Here is a 25269-nt window from a genome sequence, read left to right as displayed (position 1 = left end):
TTTTCCTATATACATCATCAGCCCCAAAATTTGAATGAAAATTTAAAAAGAAAATTAAGTGAAAACAGAAAATGTTGCAAACACTGAACAGCTTAGGCAGTATCAAAAAGAGAAACAGTTCATTCTATAGTTCATTCTATAGGACACAGACTTTTCATCAGAACTGGGAAAGTGAAACAATTGCTAGGACCATCATCATCCCAAAAGGTCATCAATGACGAGCATTTACTCCTCCAGTCACAAAAAAAAATCTAATACCACTGTGACAGGTCAGATGCTGAGTATCCTGTGACAAGTGATTCATCAAAGCCATTCTAACACTTACAAGCACACATCAGAAGCACAACTTAATGATAAAATAATATTCACTAATTTGGATCAATGCATATCGAACCACTCTCAACAAGCTTGAAACCAGCCACAGCAAGGAAACTTGCTTAGCTGACACTACGTAAAGCACAATGAACATGCATTCATTCCACTAATGGTGAGCAGTGGCTGCAGCATGCACTATTTGAGAAAGACACCGCAGTTGATCACTCAACTACTATGACAACACCAAGAGTAGCAGGCACATGGGAACGCTATCTCATTTCCCTCCAAGTTGATTTAGAAATATATTCTGTCAGCATTGCTGTATGCTCTGTCGAACAGCACTCTGGAAATAACTTCATGATGACAGCAGGGGCATGAAGCAATGGTTCACTAGCACCTTCTCAGGGGAAGACCACGAAACCATAAGACTATATGATAAAGAAGCAGAATAAGGCCATTGAGTCTACTCTGTCATTCAATCATGGCTGAATTATTTTCCCTCCTAGAGCCATTTTCCTGCCTTTTCCTCATGCCCTTACTAATCCAGGACATATCAACCTCTACTTTAAATATACTTGGCCTCCACAACTATCTACAGATTCACCACAGACTGGCTAAAGAAATTCCTCCTTATCCCTGTTCCGTCTATTCTGAGGCTGTGTCCTCTGGTTCCTGACTTTACCACGATTGGAAATATCCTCTCCACAACCGCTCATACCTAGGCAAATTTCTGAATTTACTCCCCATTTAGAAAGTGTTTGACACCTTTATTCCTTCCACCAAAATGCATGGCCATACATTGTCATAGCACTGTCACGGTAAAGCATCATCCATTATCAATGTCCCACACCGTCCAGGAGATGCCCTCTTCTTGCTGCTGACATCAGGAAGAAGGTACAAGAGCCTCAGGACCCACACCATCAGGATCAGGAACAGTTACTATCCCTCAACCATCAAGCCCTTGAACCAGAGAGGACAACTTCACTCGCCTCCATCACTGAACTCTTTCCACATCATGAGGACTTACTTTCAAGCACTTTTCATCTCATTCTTGATAGTTAATGCTTATTTATTTGTTATTATTATGTTTTTTCTATTTTTTTTGTGTTTGCAATTTGTCATCTTTTGCACATTGGTTGTTTGTCCTGTTGGGTGCAGTCCTTCATTCATTCTATTATGTTTCTTGTATTTTCTGTGAATGCCCACAAGAAAATGAATCTCCGGGTTGTATGGTTGTATATGGTGATTCATACGTACTTCAACAATAAATTGACTTTGAAGTTGAACATACACCTTCCTACACCGTATTCCATCTGCCATTTCTTTGCCCATTCTCCAAATTTATCTAAGTCCATTTACAGAGCCCCTGCTTCCATAATACCACCTGCCCCTTCATCTATCTTTTTTATCAACCGCAAACTTGGCCACAAAGCCATCAGTTCCATTATCCAGATCATTAACATAACATGAAAAGTACTGGACCCAGCAGTAAACCCTGAGGAACACCATTAGTTACCAGCAGCCAACTAGAAAAGGCTCCTTTGATTCCCACTCTTTGCCTCCTGCCAGACAGCCAATCTTCTCTCCACACTGGTATCTTTATGGATGAACAGTAAACACTGGTGATGCCAGTTTCACCCAGAGCTTTAAAAAAAATAATAATTCCAAATCCCACTTGTGTTACTGACTCATTTATATCCTTCTGAAATCTGACTTTGTACCTTGCTACATTCTAACACGATAAACATGTTAATACATAGTGTGTGGTTCGGTTATACCTTTAGTGTAAAAGTTGATTCATTGTACTCCACCAATAACTGTAAAAAGGAATGAATAATGAACTAACAGTAATGAACTAGCATGATTCAACAGTTGTACTTCCTTTCCGTAGTCCTGTTGGTTAATTTGACCTAACACCTTTGCTGCCTCAGATGTTGTGAAGCACAGCGGTTCACAAATTGCAATGTGTCTCAAGCAGTTAAACCCGAGGCCCTGTACCCTGAACAGCCTTTGTGGTTTTTGATAGCTCATTGTCGTCAATAGCTATAGAAAAGGCTACTAAAAAGGTTGTAAGCATCTGTGATCAATGACATCCTTCAAAAGGTTTTAAATAATTCAAAATTACAAGCATCTAAAAAAACCTTATTTATTAACATATTTATTATGAGAAAACAATTAAAATTTATAATTAAATTAAATAATAAAGGAGAGAGACTCAGCATATCTGAATATGCTCCTGGTGTTGATACCGAGTCCAGTTCCAAAGCAGCCAGTGAGGTGCATCAGCAGCTGAACTCCAGCTCATTTCTGGCTTCCACAATAGAATGCACAGGTGTGGAAGTCAGGACCAACTGACCCATTCATGGCCGCTAGGTGGCAGTCCTCTACAGGACAGCCAGCTGACAAGCAGCATAATCCAGTTCATGTACGTGTGGTGTTTCCATTGGGCATACAAGCAGCAGAATTAGCTTAGAATGCAAGGTACTGTAACGTCACTCTCAACCACCTATGGAACTCTTTAGTGTAAGCCTAAAAGTAAAAGATCTCCCATGAATCAGTGCACTTGAGCAGATAAATTGATCACATTGCATGTGACTGTAATGTAGAATCCATCATCAAAAAGGAACAGATTCCCGGAGGCAAGTCATTCATTAAGACAAGGCAGGGGAGCAGAATTAGGCCATTTGGTTTATCGAGTCTGCTGTGCCATTCCATCATGATTTATTTTTCCCCTCAATCCCATTGCCTGCCTTCTCTCTATAATTTTTGATGCCCTGACTAATAAAAACATCTATCGACCGTTGCTTTAAATATACCTAATGACTTGGCCTCCACAGCTGTCTGGGGCAATAAATTCCACAAATTCACTATGCTCTGGCTAAAGAAATTCCTCCACATTGCTGATCCAAATGGACGTTTCTCTATTCTGAGGCTCTGCCATCTGGACCTGGACTCCCCCACTATGGGAAACATTCTCTCCACATCCACTCTATCTATGCCCTTCAATATTTGATAGATTTCAATTAGATCCACCCCTCTGTCTTCCGAACTCCAGCGAGTATAGGCCCAAAAGTTATCAAATGATCCTCATACGTTAACCATTCCAGTGCCAGGAATCACTAGTCACGACATTCAACCAGGAAAGACTCCATTTATTCCCACTATTTGCCTCTGGCCAGTCAGCCAATCTTATATCCATACCAGTATCCTTCCTGTAACATCGTGGCCTTTTATCTTGTTAAGCAGCCTCATGTATGAACCTTGTCAAAGACCACCTTAAAATCCAAGTAAACAACATCCATCAACTCTCCTTTATCTATCCTGCCTGTTACTTCCTCAAAGAATTCCAACAGAGTTGTCAGGCAAGATTGCCCCTTAAGAAAATCATACTCTCTTTAGCCTATTTTATCATGTGTCTCCAGGTATCCCGAAACCTCATCCTTAATAATGGACTCCAACATTTTCCCAACCACTGAGGTCAGGCTAACTGGCCTATAATTTCCCTTCTTATGCCTCCTTCCCTTCTTAAAGAGTGAAACGACAATTGCAATTTTCCAGTCCATTAGAATCATTCCAGAATTTATTGATACTTGGAAGATTATTACTAATGCACCATCCCCTCAGTAATTGCAAATGCACTCACTACTGCCCCGATACACTCAAATTTCTAGCAAACTAATATCTTCCACAGTGAAGACTGACCAAAATACTTAAAGTTCATCTGCAATTACTTTCTCCCCCACTACTACCTCTCCACTTTCCAGCAGTCTAATATCCAGTCTCACCTCTCTTTTACTCTTTATACTGTATATCTGAATAAACTTTTATATTATTGGCTAGATAACCTTCATGTTTATATTTTCTCTCCTTATGATTTTCTCATTGCCTTCTGTTGATTTTTTTTAAAAAGCTTCCCAATCCTCCAACTCTCCATTGATTTTTGCCATATTTTATGCCCTCTTTTTTACTTTTATGTTGTCTTTGACTTCCCTTGTCAGCCGTGGCGGCCTCATTGTTCCTTTGGAATAATGCTTAATCCTGTGCCTTCTGAATTGCTCCAGAGACTCTTGCCATTGCTATTCTGCCATCATCCTAATTAGTGTTTCCTTTCAATCAACTTTGGCCATCTCCTCTCCCATGCATCTGTAATTCCCTTTACTCTACTATAAAGCTGATATGTCTAACTCCCTCTCAAACTGCAGGCTAAACTCTATCATATTATGATCACTGCCTCCTTAGGGTTCCTTTACCTTAAGTTTCCTAATCAAATCAGGTTTATCACACAACACCAAATCCAGAATTGCCTTTTCCCCTAGTGGGATCAATCACAAGCTTTTCTAAAAAGCTATCTCATAGGCATTTGACAAATCCCTTCTCTAGGGATCCAGCACCAATCTAATTTTCCCCATCAGAGTCCTTTACACTAGCAGTTTCTTAACTCCACACTCTAGGACACTACATCTTCTAATCCTATGTCACCTTGTTCTAATAATTTGATTTAATTTTTTTTACCAGCCTGTTCTTTTGATACAATGCATATCCTTGGATGTTATGCTCCCAACTATGATCTTCTTCAGCCATAACTCTGATGACCACATTGTACCCCCGATCCCTAAATGCGTTACAAGATCATCTACCTTAATCTGTATAATGTGTACATTCAAATCTACCACTTTCAGTTCTCTGTTCATCACCCTTTTTGATTTTGCCTCCATGTTTCACTTCAACACATACCACTGACTGTAATTTTGCCCTATCATCAACCTGTCCTTCCTCACAGTGTCACTACACAAAGCACTTACTCATCTATCAGCTGTCCTTCCGCAGCTCTGGTTCCCATCCGCATGCGAATCAGTTTAATCCTCCCGAACAGCTCAAGTAAAGGTGCCCATAAAGATTCTGGTCCCCCTTGGGTTCAAGTGTAACCCATCCTTCTTGTACATGTTATACCTTTCCCAGAAGAGATCAGAATCATCCAGAAGTTTGAAACTCTGCCCCCTGCACCAATCTCCAGCCATTTATTCATCCGCCAAATCATCCTATTCTTACCCACACTGGCATGCGGCGCAGCCAGCAATCTAGAAATAACTGCCCAGGAGGTCCTGCTTTTCAGCTTTCACCTAACTTCCTATATTGTCTCTTCAGGATCTCCTCCCATATCCTACCCATATCATTGGTACCAATATGTACCAGGACTGCTGGTTGCTCACCCTCCCCCTTTAGAATGCTGTGGACCCAATTTGTGCCATCGCAAACTTCGGCATCTGGGGGGGGGCAATATACCATCCGGCTGTTTGTTTCATGTGCACAGAAGCACTTGTCTGCTCCTCTAACTATGGAATCCCTCATTATCACACAGTACTGCTCTTTCCCCCACTTCTCCTCTGAGCTACAGAGCCCGAAGCAGTGCCAGAGACCCAGTTGCTGCAGCTTCCACTGCTAAGTCATCTCCAACTACAGTATCCAAAGCAGCATATTTATTCTTGAGGGGATCAGTCACAGGGGTACTCTGCACTGGGTGCCTATTTCCTATCCCTCCCCTGACAGTCACCCAGGTACCTACCTCCTGCAACTTAGGGGTGACTATCTCCCTGTAACTCCTATCTATCGCCTCCTTATTCTCCAGTGAGTAGAGGGTCATTGAACTGCATCTCCAGTTCCTTAATGGTCTCCAAGGAGCTGCAGCTCTATGCACTTTTTGAGCTTGTACAGTATTTATCAGGGAGACTGGAGGTCTCCTAGAGTTCCCACATCTCACACAAAGAACATACCACTAACCTTGGACCCATTCTCACCACATTAACTATGTACTAATAGACAAAGAAAGAAAAAAATAAACTTACTGGAAACTTAATTACAGCCTCTTTTTGCCAAAACTTGTCCACTCCAACACTGTCCGCTCCCACAATGCCCGATCTATTAAATGAATGATACTTTTGTTTTTATATTATGAATTACATCAATCAGTCCTAAACACTTGTAGTCCACATCCTGGCTTTATTGTAATGTACACCAAAATTTCTGGCAACAGCATCAAGAACTTCCAAGTTAGAGAAATTAGTGGAAATTTACAATTCTTAAGGCATATCTCATCTCCTGAACAAGGACTGGTACAGATAAATAAACTTTCACGGCAGTAGAACCTTCAGCACAAAATAGTTATCTCAACTCACCCATATTTAAACTTTGGAAACCCAGAGTATAATCATATCTGCCTGCAGGTCACATGGAAACTTTAAGACAAAGAAGGATAAATATTGATAAGAACAAAAACAAATTGAGCAATACTGCATAAAGTAAAAGGGTACTTGATGGAATTCTGGAATTCAATTCTACAATGTACACAAGAAAGGAAGGCAAGTATAGAAAAGGCAAAGCAAAAAAAGGAAATTCAGAGGAACTGCTGATTCAGGATGGGGCTGAGCCGTGGGAAAATTATGGAAGAACGACAAGCGTCACAAGATAATTTGGAATTTAAAAAAAATGTAATGTACTAGAGATGGGAATTAAATGTGATTCTGTGAAAACAGTGCAGGGCAAGAGGGAAAGGATTTTTTTTTTATCAGAGTGGCAAAGTAATACAGATTAGAAGACCAAAAGGCAGCCAAGTGCCCACAAATACAATATTTCCAGTTAGGGAAGTGGATGAGATTTCTTACAGAAATTCACATCCTGTTATAGTGCAACATTGATCCATGGTGAAAATAAAGCACTGGGGGCCAGGGAACTTGAAATCATTGAAAGGTTTAAGAGCGTGAGAAGTATCACGAACACAGGTAGGAAGGGATTGAACAAGGGGGGATCAAACTGTGTCGAGGTATGCAGAAATGAGTTCGGTGGGGCAGGAGCAAGCTGAGACAATAGGTCTCCCAGGACAGGCAGGTTTGTGGATTTTGGGTAGGAGGTAGAAACGGGAAGTGCGGGGTGTGGGAACTATAAGGTTGGTGCAGTGGATGGGAGATCCCCTGAGTGGATAAAGCAGATGTCCAGTCCCTATATACTTCCATCCCCCATCGGGAAGGTCTCAAAGCTCTCCGCTTCTTTTTGGAGATGTCCAGTCCCTATATACTTTCATCCCCCATCAGCAAGGTCTCAAAGCTCTCCACTTCTTTTTGGATTCCAGACCTAACCAGTTCCCCTCTACCACCACTCTGCTCTGTCTAGCGAAATTAGTCCTTACTCTTAATAATTTCTCCTTTGGCTCCTCCCACTTCCTCCAAACTAAAGGTGTAGCTATGGGCACCTGTATGGGTCCTAGCTATGCCTGCCTTTTTGTTGGCCTTGTGGAACAATCTATGTTCCAAACCTATTCTGGTATCTGTCCCCCACTTTCCCTTCACTACATCGATGACTGCATTGGCGCTGCTTCCTGCACGCATGCTGAGCCCGTTGACTTCATTAACTTTGCCTCCAACTTTCACCCTGCCCTCAAGTTTACTTGGTCCATTTCTGACACCTCACTCCACTTTTTAGATCTTTCTGTCTCTACCTCTGGAGACAGCTTATCTACTGATGTCTACTGTAAGCCTACTGACTCTCATAGCTATCTGGACTATTCCTCTTCTCACCGTGTCTCTTGCAAAAATGCCACCCCCTTCTTGCAATTCCTCCATCTCCGCTGCATCTGCTCTCAGGATGAGGCTTTTCATTCCAGGACGAGAGAGATGTCCTCCTTTTTTAAAGAAAGGGGCTTCCCTTCCTCCACCATCAACTCTGCTCTCAAACGCATCTCCCCCATTTCACGCACATCTGCTCTCATTCCGTCCTCCCACCACCCCACTAGGAGTAGGGTTCCCCTTGTCCTCACCTACCATCCCACCAGCCTCCGGGTCCAACATATCATTCTCCGTAACTTCCGCCACCTCCAATGGGATCCAACCACTAAGCACATCTTTCCCTCCACCCCTCACTCTGCCTTCCACAGGGATGCTCCCTACGCGACTCCCTTGTCCATTCGTCCCCCTCATCCCTCCCCACCAATCTCCCTCTTGGCACTTATCCATGTAAGCGGAACAAGTGCTACACATATGCTTACACTTCCTCCCTTCCCACCATTTAGGGCCCCAGACAGTCCTTCCAGGTGAGGCGACACTTCACCTGTGAGTCGGCTGCGGTGATATACTGCGTCCGGTGCTCCCGATGTGGCCTTCTATATATTGGCAAGACCTGACGCAGACTGGGAGATCGTTTCGCTGAACATCTATGCTCTGTCTGCCAGAGAAAGCAGGATCTCCCAGTGGCCACATATTTTAATTCCACATCCCATTTCCATTCTGATATGTCTCTCCACAGCCTCCTCTACTGAAAAGATGAAGCCACACTCAGGTTGGAGGAACAACACCTTATATTCCATCTGGGTAGCCTCCAATCTGATGGCATGAACATTGACTTCTCAAACTTCTGCTAATGCCCCACCTCCCCCTCGTACCCCATCCATTATTTATTTTTACACACACATTCTTTCTCTCACTCTCCTTTTTCTCCCTCTGTCCCTCTCACTATACCCCTTGCCCATCCTCTGGGTTTTTCCCCCCTCCTCCTTTTCTTTCTCCTTGGGCCTCCTGCCCCATGATCCTCTCATATCCCTTTTGCCAATCACCTGTCCAGCTCTTGGCTCCATCCCTCCCCCTCCTATCTTCTCCTATCATTTTGGATCTCCCCCTCCCCCTCTCAAATCTCTTACTAGCTCTTCTTTCAGTTAGTCCTGACGAAGGATGTCGGCCCGAAACGTCGACTGTACCTCTTCCTAGAGATGCTGCGTTCACCAGCAACTTTGATGTGTGTTACTTGAATTTCTAGCATCTGCAGAATTCCTCGTGTTTGCGTTGACCAGGTTAATCAATATTGCTGACATCACATAGCCTTGACTGGCTCCTGTCTTGACCTCAAAGATCAAATTGCAATCCCCAACTGTGCAGGTGAAATTAGCACAGGAATTCTGGATAAACTGGACAATTTTGGAAGGGATCCTGTATGACCTGAGAATTCGTCAGAGGCTCTCCTTGTGAATGCTATCAAAAGCCTTTCAAAATCCACAAAATTTACATACAGTTGTCTTTGCCACTCTGTGACCAGCTCTATGCTATTACACAGCGTGAAGATCTGGTTGACAGAGCCTCTGTTCTTCCTGAAGCCAGCTTGCTCCTTCCTCAAGCACATATCAACAGCATCTTTAAAATATTGGACAATGACTTTGGCGAGAATCTTGCTGGGCATTGACACACCAGCTGTTGCAGTCACTTAGTGTTCCTTTTTGGGGGATCCTAACAATAACAGATATCGAATTATAGTATAATATAATCTGTGAAGCTGTACCAGAGCTGTGTTCCATCCACACTCTTGTACAGGTCAGAATGCTACTGCATGACAGAGACCGACTTTGTCATGCTGAATTCATTCCACACCAGGAGCTACCGGACAATATTCTGTACTTTCTGGCCAAGAAAGATCTCCAACCACACCCTACTCCTTCAGCGTCAGCAAGAGGACATGGCTACAATCTTCATGAGGAAACATTATAGACGGATTGAGCACATGATGAGAAAACAGGCCAGCTCCATCAAGACAGCACATCACAACACAGCAGACCAAAGGCAACTTGGTGCCATACCACAGAGACAGAAATGAGAACCCTGAACCACACCTGGGTCACAATAGAGAAGATGACCAAGGACAGAGAGAGATGGAGTACATTCATTGCTGCCCTAAACACAAGTAGCGCAATGGGCAGTGAGTAAATAGTAATGGTGCAACAAGACACAAGACTCCAAATAGTCTGTTTCATCTCATACAGAGTGTATGCATGAAATACAGAATGAATTCAGCGATAATGATAAGAGTTTCAACAAGGTTAAAAGATGGTGCTCATACAAATTCGTGTTACTTCGTCATGAATAGGATGGTTCTATAAAACTGACTACGTTTTCATATGTATTTCATAAAGGTATTCACAAATATTACAGAATCAGAATTAAGTTTAACATCACTGGCATATGTCTTGAAATTTGTGTTTTGCGGTAGCAGTATATGGCAAAATGTAATAATAAAAAGTTATAAATTAGAATAAGTACAGTCCATATATGAAAAATAAATCAAATGAGTAGTGCAAAAAGAGAGCAAAAAACTGAGGTAGTGTTCATGGGTTCATTGTCCATCAGAAATCTGATGGTGGAGGAGAAGAAGCTGTTCCTGAAACGTTGAGTGTGTGGGAAATATCTGGGATTGAAAACTCCCAGACCAGCAACTCTAATTTAGTGAAACATTGCTTCAAAAATCAATATTTCTATGATACACAAATATAAAAGCAAATCTTGCAATACTGGTGCTTAAAACAACTGTTAAGTTTCTGAGCAAGGTTGGTTTCATGATATTCATTTCTTGAAATGACACAGAACAGCTAATTCTTCCCCAAATAATTGTTTTGCTGAAGGTTTTAAATTTTATTTTAAAGTAAATTGCCACAAAATGTTGACAGACCAGGCTTCACTGAAAAAATAATGGTGAATTCACAGTGCATGCACAAACTAAATCATCAACTTGTAACGAGGTGGATAAGCACTAAAAGTTGCACATCACTCAAACTGGTGGAAGATTTTTTTCTGTAACACTACTCACCTCAGAACAATGGAGGTTTGCTGACAAGAAATTGATAAATCTGCACCACAATATAAAACTCACACTAAGGATTAATTTACCGAGGCAATAAACAATTTCAACATACCATTCACCATGGAGGCACATTAGGCAATTAATTGATTTATAGAATCTCATGACTGAAAATATGAAATTTCTTCTCAGGATCTTATCCTATTTTGTACATAGTTTTCTTCTTTTGATTGTTCTTTCTTTCCTCTCCTTTCTATAAGTGTATACCTCAGATAAATATTATGTGAAGATTTGTGACAAATATGACTATCTGATATACATGTACAGTATCTGAAATACATCTTATGGAAATGTTTGTTTGCTGATGAACTTCAATAAATGTTTCTCATTTGTTTGTTTTTTTCTTTACTCCCTTCATTTAATTTTCAGTTCCATTGCATTTTTTATTGCTGGCGTCCATATTTCCTTCCATCTGAATTAAAAGTTTCTTCCAATTTGAATGAATTGACTAAGGAGAAAAATTATTGCTCTTATCATTTACTTATGACTCAAAAGTAATCAGTCAAGCATCAGTTTTCTTTTTCATCAATTTCCTGGGTGATAATATTTGAACTGGAAGGATATAACAGAATACTTACTATACAGCAGTATCATTACATGTTCTGTTCCAACAAATTCTGGGTGAAATTGTGACGAATGAAAAAGTAATCCAAGTTATTTCAAAACTCACCTGCAGAATTCGCTGCAAAACTGATGGAAGTGCTATGAATCCTGTCATACTGTTTAATACTTGTTTTGTCAAGTTCTTCAGAGCTGTGGAAAGCAAAATAGAATACAAGTCAGTATACTTAGGGAACATCAGACAAAATCCTGGATCCAGATGGCACACCAAGTGTTTTTATGTGAAATGAGATTTATCAAATGAAAGTTTCATATTCAAAGTTCCATAAGACATAGAGGTAGAATTAGGCCAATCAACCCATTGCGTCTTCTCCCCATTCCATCATGGCTGATTTATTTCTCCCCTCAATCCCCTTCCCTGTCTTCTTCCTGTAAATTTTGATGACATTACTAATCAATAAAATATCAACTTCTGTTTTAAATATACCCAATAATTTAGCCCCCACAACAATCTGTGGGAGTGAATTCCAGATTCAACACCCTCTAGCAAAAGAAATTTCTCCGTATTCCTGTTTTAAATGAACATTCTTCTATTCTGATGATGTGCCCGCCCTCTGGTGCTAGATTGATAGCATGCACGAGCAGCACAGTAATATAAGGTAGTGACACAGTAGCATTGCAGGTAGCACAACGATTTACAGCAGCAACAACGAGCATTCGGGGTTCAATTCCCAAAGCTGTCTGTAAGGAGTTTCTACATTCTCCCCATGACCACATGGATTTCCTCTGTGTGTTCTGGTTTCCTCCCACAATCCAGACAAACAGATGAGGGTTAGGGACAATAAGTAGTGGGCATAAAATGTTGGTACTGGAAGCATGGTGATACTTGCAGGCTGCAAATCTTTGAATTGTGTTGGTTATTGACACAGGTGATGCATCTCACTATGTTTTGATGTTTCATTGTACGTTTGACAATTGAAGCTAACCTCTTTATGAAGCTAATCTCTTTATAAAGCTTATGTTCATTGGAAACATCCCGCCCATGTCTACTCTATCCAGGGTTTTCAATATTCGAAGGGTTTCAGTGCAATTTCCCCCTGCCCCCTCCCCCCCATTCTCCTAACCTCCAGCAAGTACAGGCCTAGAGGCATCCAGTGCTCCTCATACGTTAATCCTTTCAGTCCAATGATCATGCTTATAAACCACCTCTGGGACCTTGTTAATGCTAGCACATACTTTCTCAGATATTCGTCCCAAAACTGCTCACACTACTCCAAATATAGTGTGACGAGTGCCTTATAGAATCTCAGCATTGCATCTTTGCTTTTATATTTTATTCTGCTCAAAATGAATACTAACACTGCATTTACCTTCTTCACTGCAGACTCAACCTGCATGTTAACGTTTTGGGAATCCTGTACCAGGACTCCTAAGTCCCTTTTCCCCTCCAATTTCTAAATTTGTTCTTGATTTATAAAATAGTCTATGCATTTATTTCATCTACCAAAGTGAATGACCATGCACTTCTCTACACTGTATTCCAAATGCTACTTCTTAACCCATTCTTCTTGTATCTATCTGTCTTCTGCAGACTCCCTGCTTCCTCAGCTCTATCTGCTGCTCCTATCATCCAGAAGTTTACAAAGTTATCATTTCCATCATCCAAATCATTGATATATAACATGAAAAGAAGCAGTCCCAACATTGGCCCCTGCAGAACATCACTAGTCATTTGCAGTCAACAGGAAAAGACTCCCTTCCTCCCACTTCTTGCCTTCTGCCAGTCAGCCAATCATCTATCCACGTTGAAAACTCTGGGGTGTAGTCCATCTGCTCCAGGTGTCTTTCCCACTTTCAGATCTTTCAGCTTCCTAAGCACCTTCTCCTTAGTAATAGTGACTCACTTCTGCCCCTGACACTTTCAAATTTCTGGCATGCTACAGGGGTCTTCCACAGTGATGATTGTCACAAAATATTTATTCAGATCATACATCATTTCTTTGCCCCCATTACTACCTCATCAGCAGCATTTTCCACCAGTCCAATATTTATCTTCATATTCATCCTTTCCCACATTGCTTTTTTGTTTTTTAAAGTTTCCCAATCCTATAGCTTCCCATTAATTGTTGCTATATGGTATGCCATCTCTTTTGCTTTTCTGCTGTCTTTGACTTCCCTTATCAGTCACATTTGCCTCATCCTCACTTTATAAAGATTTTTCTTTGGGATGAACCAACTCTGCATCTTCCAAACTCCTAGAAACTTCACCCACTCCTGCTCTATCGTCACCCTTACTAGTCTTCCCTTCTAATTAGCTCTAGCCAGCTCTTCTCTCATACCTCTGTAGTTACCTTCATTCAACTGCGATACTGATACATCCAGTTTTAGATTCTCCCTTTTAAAATGCAGGGTGATTCAATCATATTGTGATCACTTCTAACAGTAATCAAATCTGGTTTATTACACAGTATCTAAAAGTGGTTCCTCATGACTCTTAAGAAATTAAAGAACTTCACTCATGGTATTTAGAATAGTAAATCTCATTTGGTGTTGCAACCACCTTCCTGGTCTCAGATACAAACCAAACTGGAAGCTCTGGAGTCAATGCACATTGGCTATAACATTTCATATTGGCAGTAAAGGCAAAATACATAAGGAATTATGTAACATAATACTACAGGCTGGGGTTACAAATGAAGTAATTGAGAAATCATTTTTAATCCATTACCACCTTATTCCACAAAAATTTTACTTCCACTCTATTTAGAACAGGGGTCCCCAACCTTTTTTGCACCGCGGACCGGTTTACGATTGACAATATTCTTGCTGACAGGCCGGGGGAGGGGGGAAGGGGGTAGGGTTGCCAACGGACAACAGTAGCAGTCAAATACGTTGTGTTTACCCGGAGAAAGACTACCATGACCAAGAAACCTTGCGCAGGTCCCTGTGTGCTCTTGCGTGACGTGTATGTGCTGATTTTTTTCTACAAATCATTTTTGGCAATTCTGTTCAGTGAAACTACACTGTACATACATTATGTCTACTTTATATAGACTGTGTATTTATCATATCATTCCTGCTTTTACTATATGTTAGTGTTATTTTAAGTTTTATGTGTTATTTGGTATGATTTGGTAGGTTATTTTTTGGGTCTGAGAACGCTCAAAAAAATTTCCCATATAAATTAAAGGTAATTGCTTCTTCGCTTTACGCCAATTCAGCACAAAAGGTTTCATAGGAACGCTCTACCTTAGCGGGGGAAATGCGGGACAAGGGTGGTCCCATATGGGACAAACCAATTTAGCCCAATGTACGGGATGTCCTGGCTAATATGGGACAGTAGGCAACCCTGCCGGGGGGGTGGGCGGGATGTTAATCACAACTGGAATATAGATGATAAGTCAACTATAAGTCACTCATAAGTGGTTAATACACTCAATTTTGTTTCTAAAAGGGTTTATCTAACAAATTTAGTATTAAAAACACTGCATTATTTTCCTCACATGAATATAGTGATAAGTCAATTATAAGTCACTTCTAAGTCATAACATTTTAAGTAACATTTGGATATTAAACACACAGCACATATTTTCCCTGTTTGAACATATAAAATCATTGCAACACACCAATGTTGCTGAATCAGTGGGAGCCCTGGGCTTGTTTCCCTGCAACAAGATGGTCCCATCGAGGGGTGACGAGAGACAGCGATACTCGAAGGGGGTTCCTTATGTTCAGTCTATTCTGCAACTTAGTTTTTGTTGCATTCATTGCAGAAAACTCCGCTTCGCAGAGATATGATGTTGGAAATGGAAGCAACGTTTTCAGTGTTTTCATGGCTACCTCAGGATATTTAGCCTTGACTTTGATCCACAATGCCGGCAGCGATGTATGTCAAACATACTTTTCAGCCCGCCATCATTTGCAAGCTCGAGGAGTTGATCTTCTTCCCGCGCTGACATGGTTGACGCGCGGGTAATTACCTCGTGTGCGTTCAAGTTCAACAGTGCGTGACAGGGAATGAGGAAAGGTGCAACTGACTCATATCACCAAATCATATCGTTTCCTCACAGCCCAATAGTGCATGCTTTGCAGCCCAGTACCAGTCCATGGCCCGGTGGGTGGGGACCACTGATTTAGAAATATCGGGAATGTGAATTCCAACACTCCAAAATTTGACTTTCTGGTATTGTGCTGATGTTTGGATAAGTTAACTATATGGTAAAAGTACACTAATGAGTTGAGTTATGAAAATGATTAGGGGAAAAATGGCCAATGTCTCAAAGGCAAAGAATAAAGATCTTTGAAAATTCCAATATAACATCGAGCATTAAATAATCACTTCTGAATGCAGTTGGGGTATTTTGCAATGACTTGCAGTGAATTGTCATTGGTTCTCCTTACATGGAATCGAAAATCAGTGAGCAAAAATAAAACTACTGTCAAGAATAAGCAGTTGCTCATGGGATGAAAATTGAATCATTAAAAACTGAAAGAATGTTGATTATGAACCACTCCACAACTATTTAGGCAGTGTGTTGAAATATAAAATTATACATAAAGTTTGCCTCGTGCAAAATCTAATTGCCTTCTGATGTAAGTGTTCTGGTGCAAAGCCATGAGACAAATTACAAACATTTTACTAAGTACTGTTCCGTCAAAGAAAATGATCCAGTTAGGTTTTAGAATGCATTATTTGTTTAGTTTCATCAGTGAACTCTGGATGATTTTCTTTCCAAACAGAATTCTAAGGCATCAAAGTCACACAATATTTTTAATGTAAAAAGGTACAATGTAAAAAGTTAGAGCAACTGCCCTTAAAATCTACAATATTAAACTACTTTGCTGCACAAAAAATATAATTTGTGATTTAACCTTTCAACTGAACAACTTATTGTTCGCTGTACAAACTCCTTAAGTTTTGCAAGTTTTCTAAAGGAACAATCTATTTATCTATGTCTTGTCACCAAGTTCCTATCAAGTTTTCGAAATCTCAATTTGTCACAAACTAATTTACAAGAGTTATACTTTCTAGAATTAAACCTGCTGACACTCAGGTTGAGTAAATCAATTATTCAAGTGTCAGGTGAACTATTCCCTCCTCTCAAGCCTCTCTGACCTTTCAGACATTCTTCCAGAAGATGTACAGTTAAAATGCTTCTGGAATATACAGATCAGTAGAGGAACTATCATAAAGTGGTTAAGCAGTTTCAGATTACATGCGTCTTCAACTGCCTGGTTTCAGATTAAGATTTTGCATAATTTAAGCTTCATCTAGCATCTCTAGAGATTTAAAAGTGTTATTTTCCTGAGTTTTAGTTTAAACAAATTACTTCTTCTGATAGCAGACTTTAAGCCAAAGCTCTCTCACATTTCTGGCCATACAAAAGCTTTTCTTGAACACTGCCTTTACTTGTGCTGAAATATGGAGATGGCTATTTTGACCATGTTGTAATACAAGAGGTAATTGATAAGTTTATGGCCTAAGGTAGGAGGAGTCAATTTTAGAAAACCTAGCACATTTATTTTTCAACATAGTCCCCTGCTACATTTACACACTTAGTCCAGCGGTCATGGAGCATATGGATCTTGGACCTCCAGAAAGTGTCCACAGCAGGGGTGATTGATAGGTTTGTGGCCAAAGGTAGAAGGAGATGAGTTATTAACTTCAAACTTTCTGCATAATCACTGAAAGAGCTGAACTGCATGTGCATGTAACGAGAGCTGTACACCTTACCTCCTTCTACCTCAAGCCACGAACTTATCAATCACCCTCGTACAACAAATGTTTTCAAGCTCATATTCTTCCCCAATCCTTCATAAATTACAATAAATTTAAACTACTGCTGAAATTCCTTCTGAAGCCACATGCATTGCTGACTCATCTTTTGCCGCTCATTCCAACTTGATCTAGAAGTTCCTTTCCAAGCTACTGTAGTCCATACATTAAGAGTTGTGAGCAAATCACGAACAACTAATCATGAAAAGTTAATGTTTCAGGCCGAGATCTTCATCAGGATCCTTCTTAGCACAGTGCTGATGAAGGGTCCCTGCCCAAAAAGTCAACTATTCATTTTCCTCCATGGATGCTGCCTGACCTGCTGAGTTGCTCCAGCATTTTGTGTGCATGTGTTTCAAATTTCCAACATCTGTGAAATCCTGTGTTGTAGTTTTGCTGAAGAATATATTGTTATACTATGATAAGGTAGACTGAGAGGTCAAGATACAATCTGGCCTTGAGCTTGGTAGTTCGTGCTTTCAGTTGCATGACAGGAAGCGGGAAAAAGAGAATGTCTATGGTGGAAGAGGTCTTTCATAACGTTGGCTGTTTTCTGAGGTAATGAGAAGTGCAGACAGATTCCACGGAGGGGAGGTTGGATTTTGCAATGCACTGAGCTGTGTCCGTTATAGCTCAGTTGACAACCAACTTCAGGAGTTATGACCATATTTGTGTTGGTGTGAGGTTTGCAGCTGAATACTCCTACAGCAACAGAAACTGAGCTTTGTTGAGTAGATTAATGGCAAAAAGAGCCAATCAATAACCCTACCAAATATATAGTTGCCATAATTTTGCTGATAAAGGACAGTAGACCAAATCTGTTCTTTTCTTTGTGGTGTAGACAATTTTCTACATTGTAAAAGCAAAACATAACAGAAGCTGGAAAACTGAACTAAAAGCAGAAGATTCTGTAATTATTCAGCAAATTAAATAACATATCTAAAGTTTAGGAGTCCAGGCCAGAGACTAAGGATTGGAGGCCTGATGTCTGAGAGTTTGAGAACCTGGGGTGAAGGACTGGAAGCCCGGAGGTGGCTTGTACCAGAGTTGAAAGCCTGTGTGTGTATAAAGTGGTGGGAGAGTATTACAGCGGTTTGTTTTGCTGTTGATGTTTTATTCTGTTGTTGCTCCTGCTGCTTGTATTGTTCTGTGTTGTGTTGCTGTTCTGCTGAACATTGTGGGCATCTATGTTGGCACTGGAATGCGCAACAGCACTTGCGGGCTGCCCCCAGGACATCCTTGGATGTGTTCCTTGTTAACGCAAATGATACATTTCACTGCAGGTATCAACATACATGTGATAAATAAACCTGAATCCGAATCTATTTCAGGTTGAATTATAATTACGTTCTGACTTTAGTCTTCTTGTTTGCAGGGCTATTTGTAGTTATGACACCATATTCTTCCCAGGTAGTCTCTTTGGATCAAGGATAACTTGCTCTTACATCAATGTTTTGTGATCATATGAATGAGGAACAGGAGCAAGCCACCTGGCTCTTTAAGACTGATGTGCCAATTAATAGGGCCACAGCTGATCTGATTGCAGTCTCAACTCCATTTTCCCATCTATCCATGATAACATTTTACTGTTTTGCTTATCATACATCTGTCTACCTTTACTTGAAAAACATTTAAGGCTTTCACCTCTGTCTTGAGGAAAGGATTTCTACAGAATCAAGAGGCTTTGTCAGAAAATGTTTTGCCTCAATCTTATTCTTAAAGTGACTGTAATTCTGGATTTTTCCAAAAAGAGGAAACATCCAAAACACATCTACCTTGCCATGATCCCGCAGGGCTTCATAGGCTTCAGTTATATAACTGCTTTTTCCCAAACCTCCAGCGCAAACAAACCTGTCCTACCCAATAGAACTAACTGAGTGTGATCAGCATTGTGATACAAGGATGTTGGATTGGGAGAGGATACTGACACCAATCAGGCCAGATTTTATGGAGACTGCATTGGTGGTCCTTCCTCATTGTCTTAAGACACCTTCTGAAAATTGTCCATGACTCTGTAGCATACAAGATGGCAGGATCACTTAGGAGATCATGAATTCAGCAACAGGGTTAAGGATTTCAACATGAAACACCCCTATCTGCAGGGGCTGAAAACATTGCTGGTATGTCTGAGGCAGTTGAGTAATTTGTCATCAATGTGCATCCTTGCTGTAATATAGAAAATGGTGACCAGTGTTGGAATTATAACAGAATTACATGGTTAGGGTTATTGAAGAAAAGTTATCAATACTAGAATGAGATTGTTGCTGGGAACATGGCCTTTGCTGTGCACAATAAACTCAACCATTTCTTGATATAATATACAGCAAACCTAATGTTTGGTTTGTGAGTTTGGTCTGTAATGGTAGATTCCAATAGACAACACCTGAATGGACCATCCACTCACCACTAGATGAAGATGAATCCCAAAACTCTCCTAGACAACCTCTCAATCAATGTCAGCATGACCAAGGAACAGACTGTAGACATCAGGAGAGGGAAACCAGAGGTCAACCAGAGGTCCATGAGCCAATCCTCTTCAGAGGATCAGAGGTGGAGAGGGTTAGCAACTTTAAATTCCTGGGCGTTTACTGCTTCAGAGGACTTATCCTGGACGCAGCATGAAAATGCAATTACAAAAAATGCACAACAGTGCCTCTACCTCCTTAGTAATCTTCAGAGATTCAGCATGACATCAAAAACTTGTGACAAACTTCTCTCAATGTGTAGTGGAAAGTGAATTGACTGGCTCCATCATGACCTGGTATGAAAACACCAACGACTTTGAATGGAAAATTCTACAAAAGGTAGTGGATTTGGCCCAGTACGTCACATTTAAAGCTCCCCTCACCACGGAACACACCTACATGAAATGCCATGAAATGCTGTCGTAAGAAAGCAGCCTCCATCATCAGCTATCAAGTGGAAGGTACAAGAGCCTCTGGACTTGCATCATCAGGTTTAAGAACCATTACTATCCCCTCAACCATCAGGCTCTTGAACAAAAGTGGATAACTACACTCACTTGCCCATCCATTGAGATATTCCCACAACCAATTGTTTCGTACCCCGTAACTGGGTTGCCAAACCAGCAGAAATGGATCACTCAGTTGGTGTCTGGACTACTAGAACTAAGAAAGTTTTATTAAAGAAACAAGCAACACAGTACTCTAATCAAAAGGATAATAAATGCAACAGTTCAGCAATGATAAACACACATGTACACAGAATTAAGATAACAGGATCAATCAAGCTCTATCGTTGTCTAGGGGTAAATGACCAGTTTCAAAGTGACGCAAAGTTCAGTTCAATTTAGTTCAGTTCAGTTCGCAGTAATCGCTGCCGTGGGAGATGGACAGTGTGGGGAAGGAGAGAGAGACCAAAACGAATGAATATTCAAACGGCTTCCACATAGACCTTCGATATTCTTTGCAGTCAGCTTTCGTGCGAGCCCTTTGTGATGTCATCTGAGGTCACCGACCGTGATCCCTCCGTTTCCAGATACGATCATTTCTCTGCGGTGAACCTGGCACCCAGGCAAGGGTGGACACACACCAGGTTCCCGCCGATCGTGCCTTTCCACCCTGTGCGTTTATGGCTTTATCCCGCGAACCAACGTCCAAAACTTCCCACCGACTTGTGGGAGACGCACCGCTTTCAGGGTCACGTTACCTCGGGGTGTCATGTGTGTTGCCTTAGCGAACCTGTCCCTTTTTATCCCCCTGCTGGGGTATCGCCTGTCCATCACTTCAAACAGTTCAGGGTTCAAAGGGGGAGCCGATCTTGACAGCTCTCTTTCCGTTCAACTCTCCCGTCCCTTCATTAAACATCTCCAAATGCTGCTCCATTGTTTTCCTTATCTCTCTTTCTCCTGAAGACAGGTAGCAGACCAACTGCTGATCCCACTGGTGCCAGCACAGTCCAGCTAACATCTTAATCTATGTGTATTCTCGTCACATAATGATCTCACTTTAAGGATTCTTTATCTTGTTATTTCATGTTCTCATTACTTATTGCTGTTTATTTATATTTGCATTTGTACATTTTGCCACCTTCTGTCTTCTGGTTGATCTTTCATTGATCCTGCTATAGTTACTATTCTAAAGATTTTCTGAATATGCCCACAGGAAAATCAATCTCAGGGTTGTATGTGGTGACATATATGTACTCTGATAATAAAATTTACCTTGAATTATTTATGACATTGTCAGCACACTAGGTAATGATTTTTATACCAAGAAAATAATCATCTATGCTTGCTGAAACTCCAAATTGGAAAGTAAATAATACAGGTAACTCAGCATAATAATTAAGTTCCCTCAAAGCAGCGGAATAAATAACCAAACAACTAGATCACATAATCTCACTGAAAAATTACAAATATTCAACTACAAAGCAAAGAGAAATACTGAAATCATTAGAAATTCCAGCTTTTATTATCTGACTGCTTCCAGAATAGAATTGTGCTGGCATGTAGTACTAACATTGATGAGGAAGAGTAGAAAAAATTAAACCCAAATAAAGGGAATGGCTTAAGATTTTTATCATACAGAAATCAACGGGCATTGTCAGAGCCTTTTTAATTTCAGCTTCTTCCTGACAGACCACATAAGAAATTATCTTTCAGAACGGAGAACTTAGAAGTAGCATTTATATATTTGGAAGCACTTGACAATTGCAGAGAACTTGGTGCAATGCAAACATCTTGGTTAGAATGGTCCATTGGAACCCAAAAAAATGCAGAGCTCCTTAGGCAAGGCTTTTATGCTGCTTTAATGAATGTGAAAAGAAAACATCATAATCGGAAATGACAAAAAGGAAGAAAAATAGCTTAACAGTATTGAATGCAAGGCCTGACAAGAACTAGAAAACAATCTGGCATATCCAGGTTCATTCAGAAAAACTTTCTTGCCTTACATTTATCTTAACATTTATTAAACTTTCTTTGATTATTATCCTATAGAATTGTTCGAGCGTAGTAGGTAGCCATTAAAATGACCAAGTGTACACTAGCATTTGTGGATATAGTTGGTCCTATTATCCTCTCTAACCCCACAATCCCTCAAATTTTCAACTTCAAGTGGTTAATCATTTCTTTTTGATTGCTGCTATTACAAACCAGCTAAGAAAAAGTAGTAAGATTAGGCTCTCCCCTATTCATGCCTGTAGTTTCATTTATTATAATGACAGCTGATCTTCTAACTCACAACCATTAGTCTAGGATCAAAACAGAACCTCTAGCCTATTCATTGCTTTCACACTGTGGTTAGCCACCAATCGACTGTCGACAATGCAACTTGGGTTAATACTTCAACCTTTCAGGGCAAATCAGAATGGGCAAAAAAGTGTAGGATCATAAAAATAAAAATCACAAATATAGCATCATGATAATGGATTGATTTAAAACATGTTCTGGATTAAATGAGTAATTTACAGAAACTACTGGATATACTTGCATTTGAAAGATGCAGAACGGACATTCATTCTGCATTAGAAAGAACTGTATTGAAATACCATGTTACACCCGAATGTTACAATCCAGCAAAAAAAAAGGGATTTCTGTGATAATGCATTAATGATTATTAGGATGCATCTCAGGTAATGATGAGTCAGAGTACAGGAAGGAGATAGAGAGCTTAGCGACGTAGAATCATGACAACAACCTTTTAATGTCAACAGAGTTGGTCATTGTTTTCAGAAAGAAGGGTGGTGCACAAGCTCCTGTCTACATCAGAGGTGTTGAGGTTCAGAGGATTGAGAGCTTCAAGTTCCTAGATGTGAAGTTCCTAGAAGTTCCTGTCCTGTCCAAACACATTGATGTCACAGCCAAGAAAGCTCACCAATACCTCCACTTCCCAGGAAGGTTAAAAAAAAATTTACCATGTTTCTGTCGACTCTTACCAATTTTTATCAATACACCACACAAAAAAAAACTTTATCTGGATTAATCATTTGGTATGTCAACTGCTCTGCATGTGACTGCAAGAAATTAAAGAGACCTGTGAACATAGCTTGGACTTCACATAAACCAGTCTCCCCTTTATGTATGAACTTCTCACTGCCACAGCAAAGTAGCTAGCATAATCAAAAACCCCACCCTCCTCAAACATTTTCTCTTCTCACCTCTCTCATCCAGCAGAAGATCCAAAAGCATTAGAATACCCAGCACTAGGCTCAAGGACAGCTTCTATCTCACTGTTATCAGACTCTTGCACAAAAAGATGGTCCTTTGACCTCTCAATCTACCTCATTTTGATCTTGCACTTTATTGTTTACCCGCGATACACTCTTTTGGTAGCTTTTATACTTCATTCTGCATTGTTTTTGTTTTATTTTATTTTAGCTCAATGCACAGTGTAATGATTTGATCTGTATGAACAGTATACAAGACAAGTTTTCTGGTGTATCTTGGGTACATGTGACAATAATAAACCAATGACAATATTAGACAATGTCAAATCATACCTTCAAATACTATAAATACAACAGAAGGCTCCATTCAATCTCATGAATTCCCTGTGTTATTTTATATTTCCGTATTCTCAACACCAAAATAACACAAATAAACAGGAAAAAAAATCTTTCGCTGCATTTTGAGATTCTACTATAGTCATGTTCCCAGTATATAAAAAGTTAATTATTTTAATATTAATTATAAAGCAATACAACTGGCATTCCACACTGCTTCCATACTTACATTCTATGGTTTGGCTGGACGATCCATCTTTTAACTGCTTCTGGGTTGACATAACAGCCTCCAGCAATGGAAACCATAATGCCTGTAAGAGGGGAAGCAAATCTATCAAGATCTAGCTTCAACAACATGATGCAATATACACTCAGGGGCCACCTAATTAGTACATCTGTAGACCTGCTTGTTCATGCAAACATCTAATCAGCCAATCATATGGCAGTAACTTAATGCATAAATCCATGCAGACATGGTCAACAAGTTCAGATGTTCTTCAGAACAAACATCAAAATGGGAAGAAATATGATCTAAGTGACTTTAACTGTGGAATAGCTGTTGGTGCCAGATGGGTGGTTTGAATAACTCAGAAACTGCTAATCTCTCGGGATTTTCAAGGACAACAGAGCATGGTGCGAAAAATTAAAGATATCCACTGAGTAGTAGTACTGTGAGCGAAAATGCCTTGTTAATGAGAGAGGTCAAAGGAAAATGACCAGACTGGTTCAAGCTGACCGTAATTCAAATAAGCATCCGTTACAACTGTGGTGTGCAGAAAAGCTTTTCTGAACACACAACATGTTGAATATTGAAGTGGATGGTCTATGCAGCAGAAGACCACTCATATACCTAATAAAGAGACCACTGAGTGCAGTTTAAAGACAGGGCTTTAGCAATGCAAAGGCTGTTTACATTTTCCAGCTGGGATCCAAATCTTGCTTTCAGTCACTGCAGGGGTAATTTCCAATGAGTCAATGCTTGGAATACAAAATTAATTTCTGTGCTCCTAAACCATAGGAAAAAATTGGAATTTAGTCCACATCAGCAGTTTACCATTTGTAAAAATGATGCAATACTTCCAACTGGGAAGTGTAGGTACATAAATATGGTAAGTGAGCTTTATTTTGAAATGCTCAATGGATATTCATCTCTGTACCCATAAAGAAGAAAATTTTCAGTGATGGAGCGGAGGCAACTAACCTATTCTTGCTTTATGATCTGTTGCAAGCAGACATCCGGAGCAGGCTCGCGACACTGAGGAGAACTGAGAACCTGGTAAGGAAGCGCAGGAAGAAGGAACAGACAAGTACAAGCTCCTATAAAGAACCCTTCAAGTTTATGAAGGATCTCTTTACAGGGGAGAAGAGTGGAAGTCTGCCAATGTCAAAGGCAGAACAGGAAAAACATCTGGAAAAGTTATACAGAGACAACCGGTGCCATGAAGAGATCACCCTCCCACCTGACATGCCACCAAATCATCCACTGG

At 40.4% G+C, this 25269-nt stretch overlaps 1 protein-coding gene across 2 annotated transcripts in view; it reads right to left on the bottom strand.

Moving 5' to 3' along the window:
* Nucleotides 1–25269, bottom strand: part of vps8 (VPS8 subunit of CORVET complex) — a 682661-nt gene that overhangs the window by 373936 nt on the left and 283456 nt on the right. For both annotated transcript variants that reach the window (XM_063051804.1, XM_063051802.1), the window contains 2 exons: nucleotides 24012–24093; nucleotides 11651–11733 (listed from right to left, as the gene is read on the bottom strand). In XM_063051804.1, the coding sequence (XP_062907874.1) occupies nucleotides 11651–11733; nucleotides 24012–24093 (165 nt within the window). The remainder of the gene's footprint in view (nucleotides 1–11650; nucleotides 11734–24011; nucleotides 24094–25269) is intronic.

This window comes from Mobula hypostoma, chromosome 6 (assembly GCF_963921235.1).
Source record: "Mobula hypostoma chromosome 6, sMobHyp1.1, whole genome shotgun sequence".
NCBI classification, from domain to species: Eukaryota; Metazoa; Chordata; class Chondrichthyes; order Myliobatiformes; family Myliobatidae; genus Mobula; species Mobula hypostoma.
This window is presented reverse-complemented; position numbering and strand designations above follow the sequence as displayed.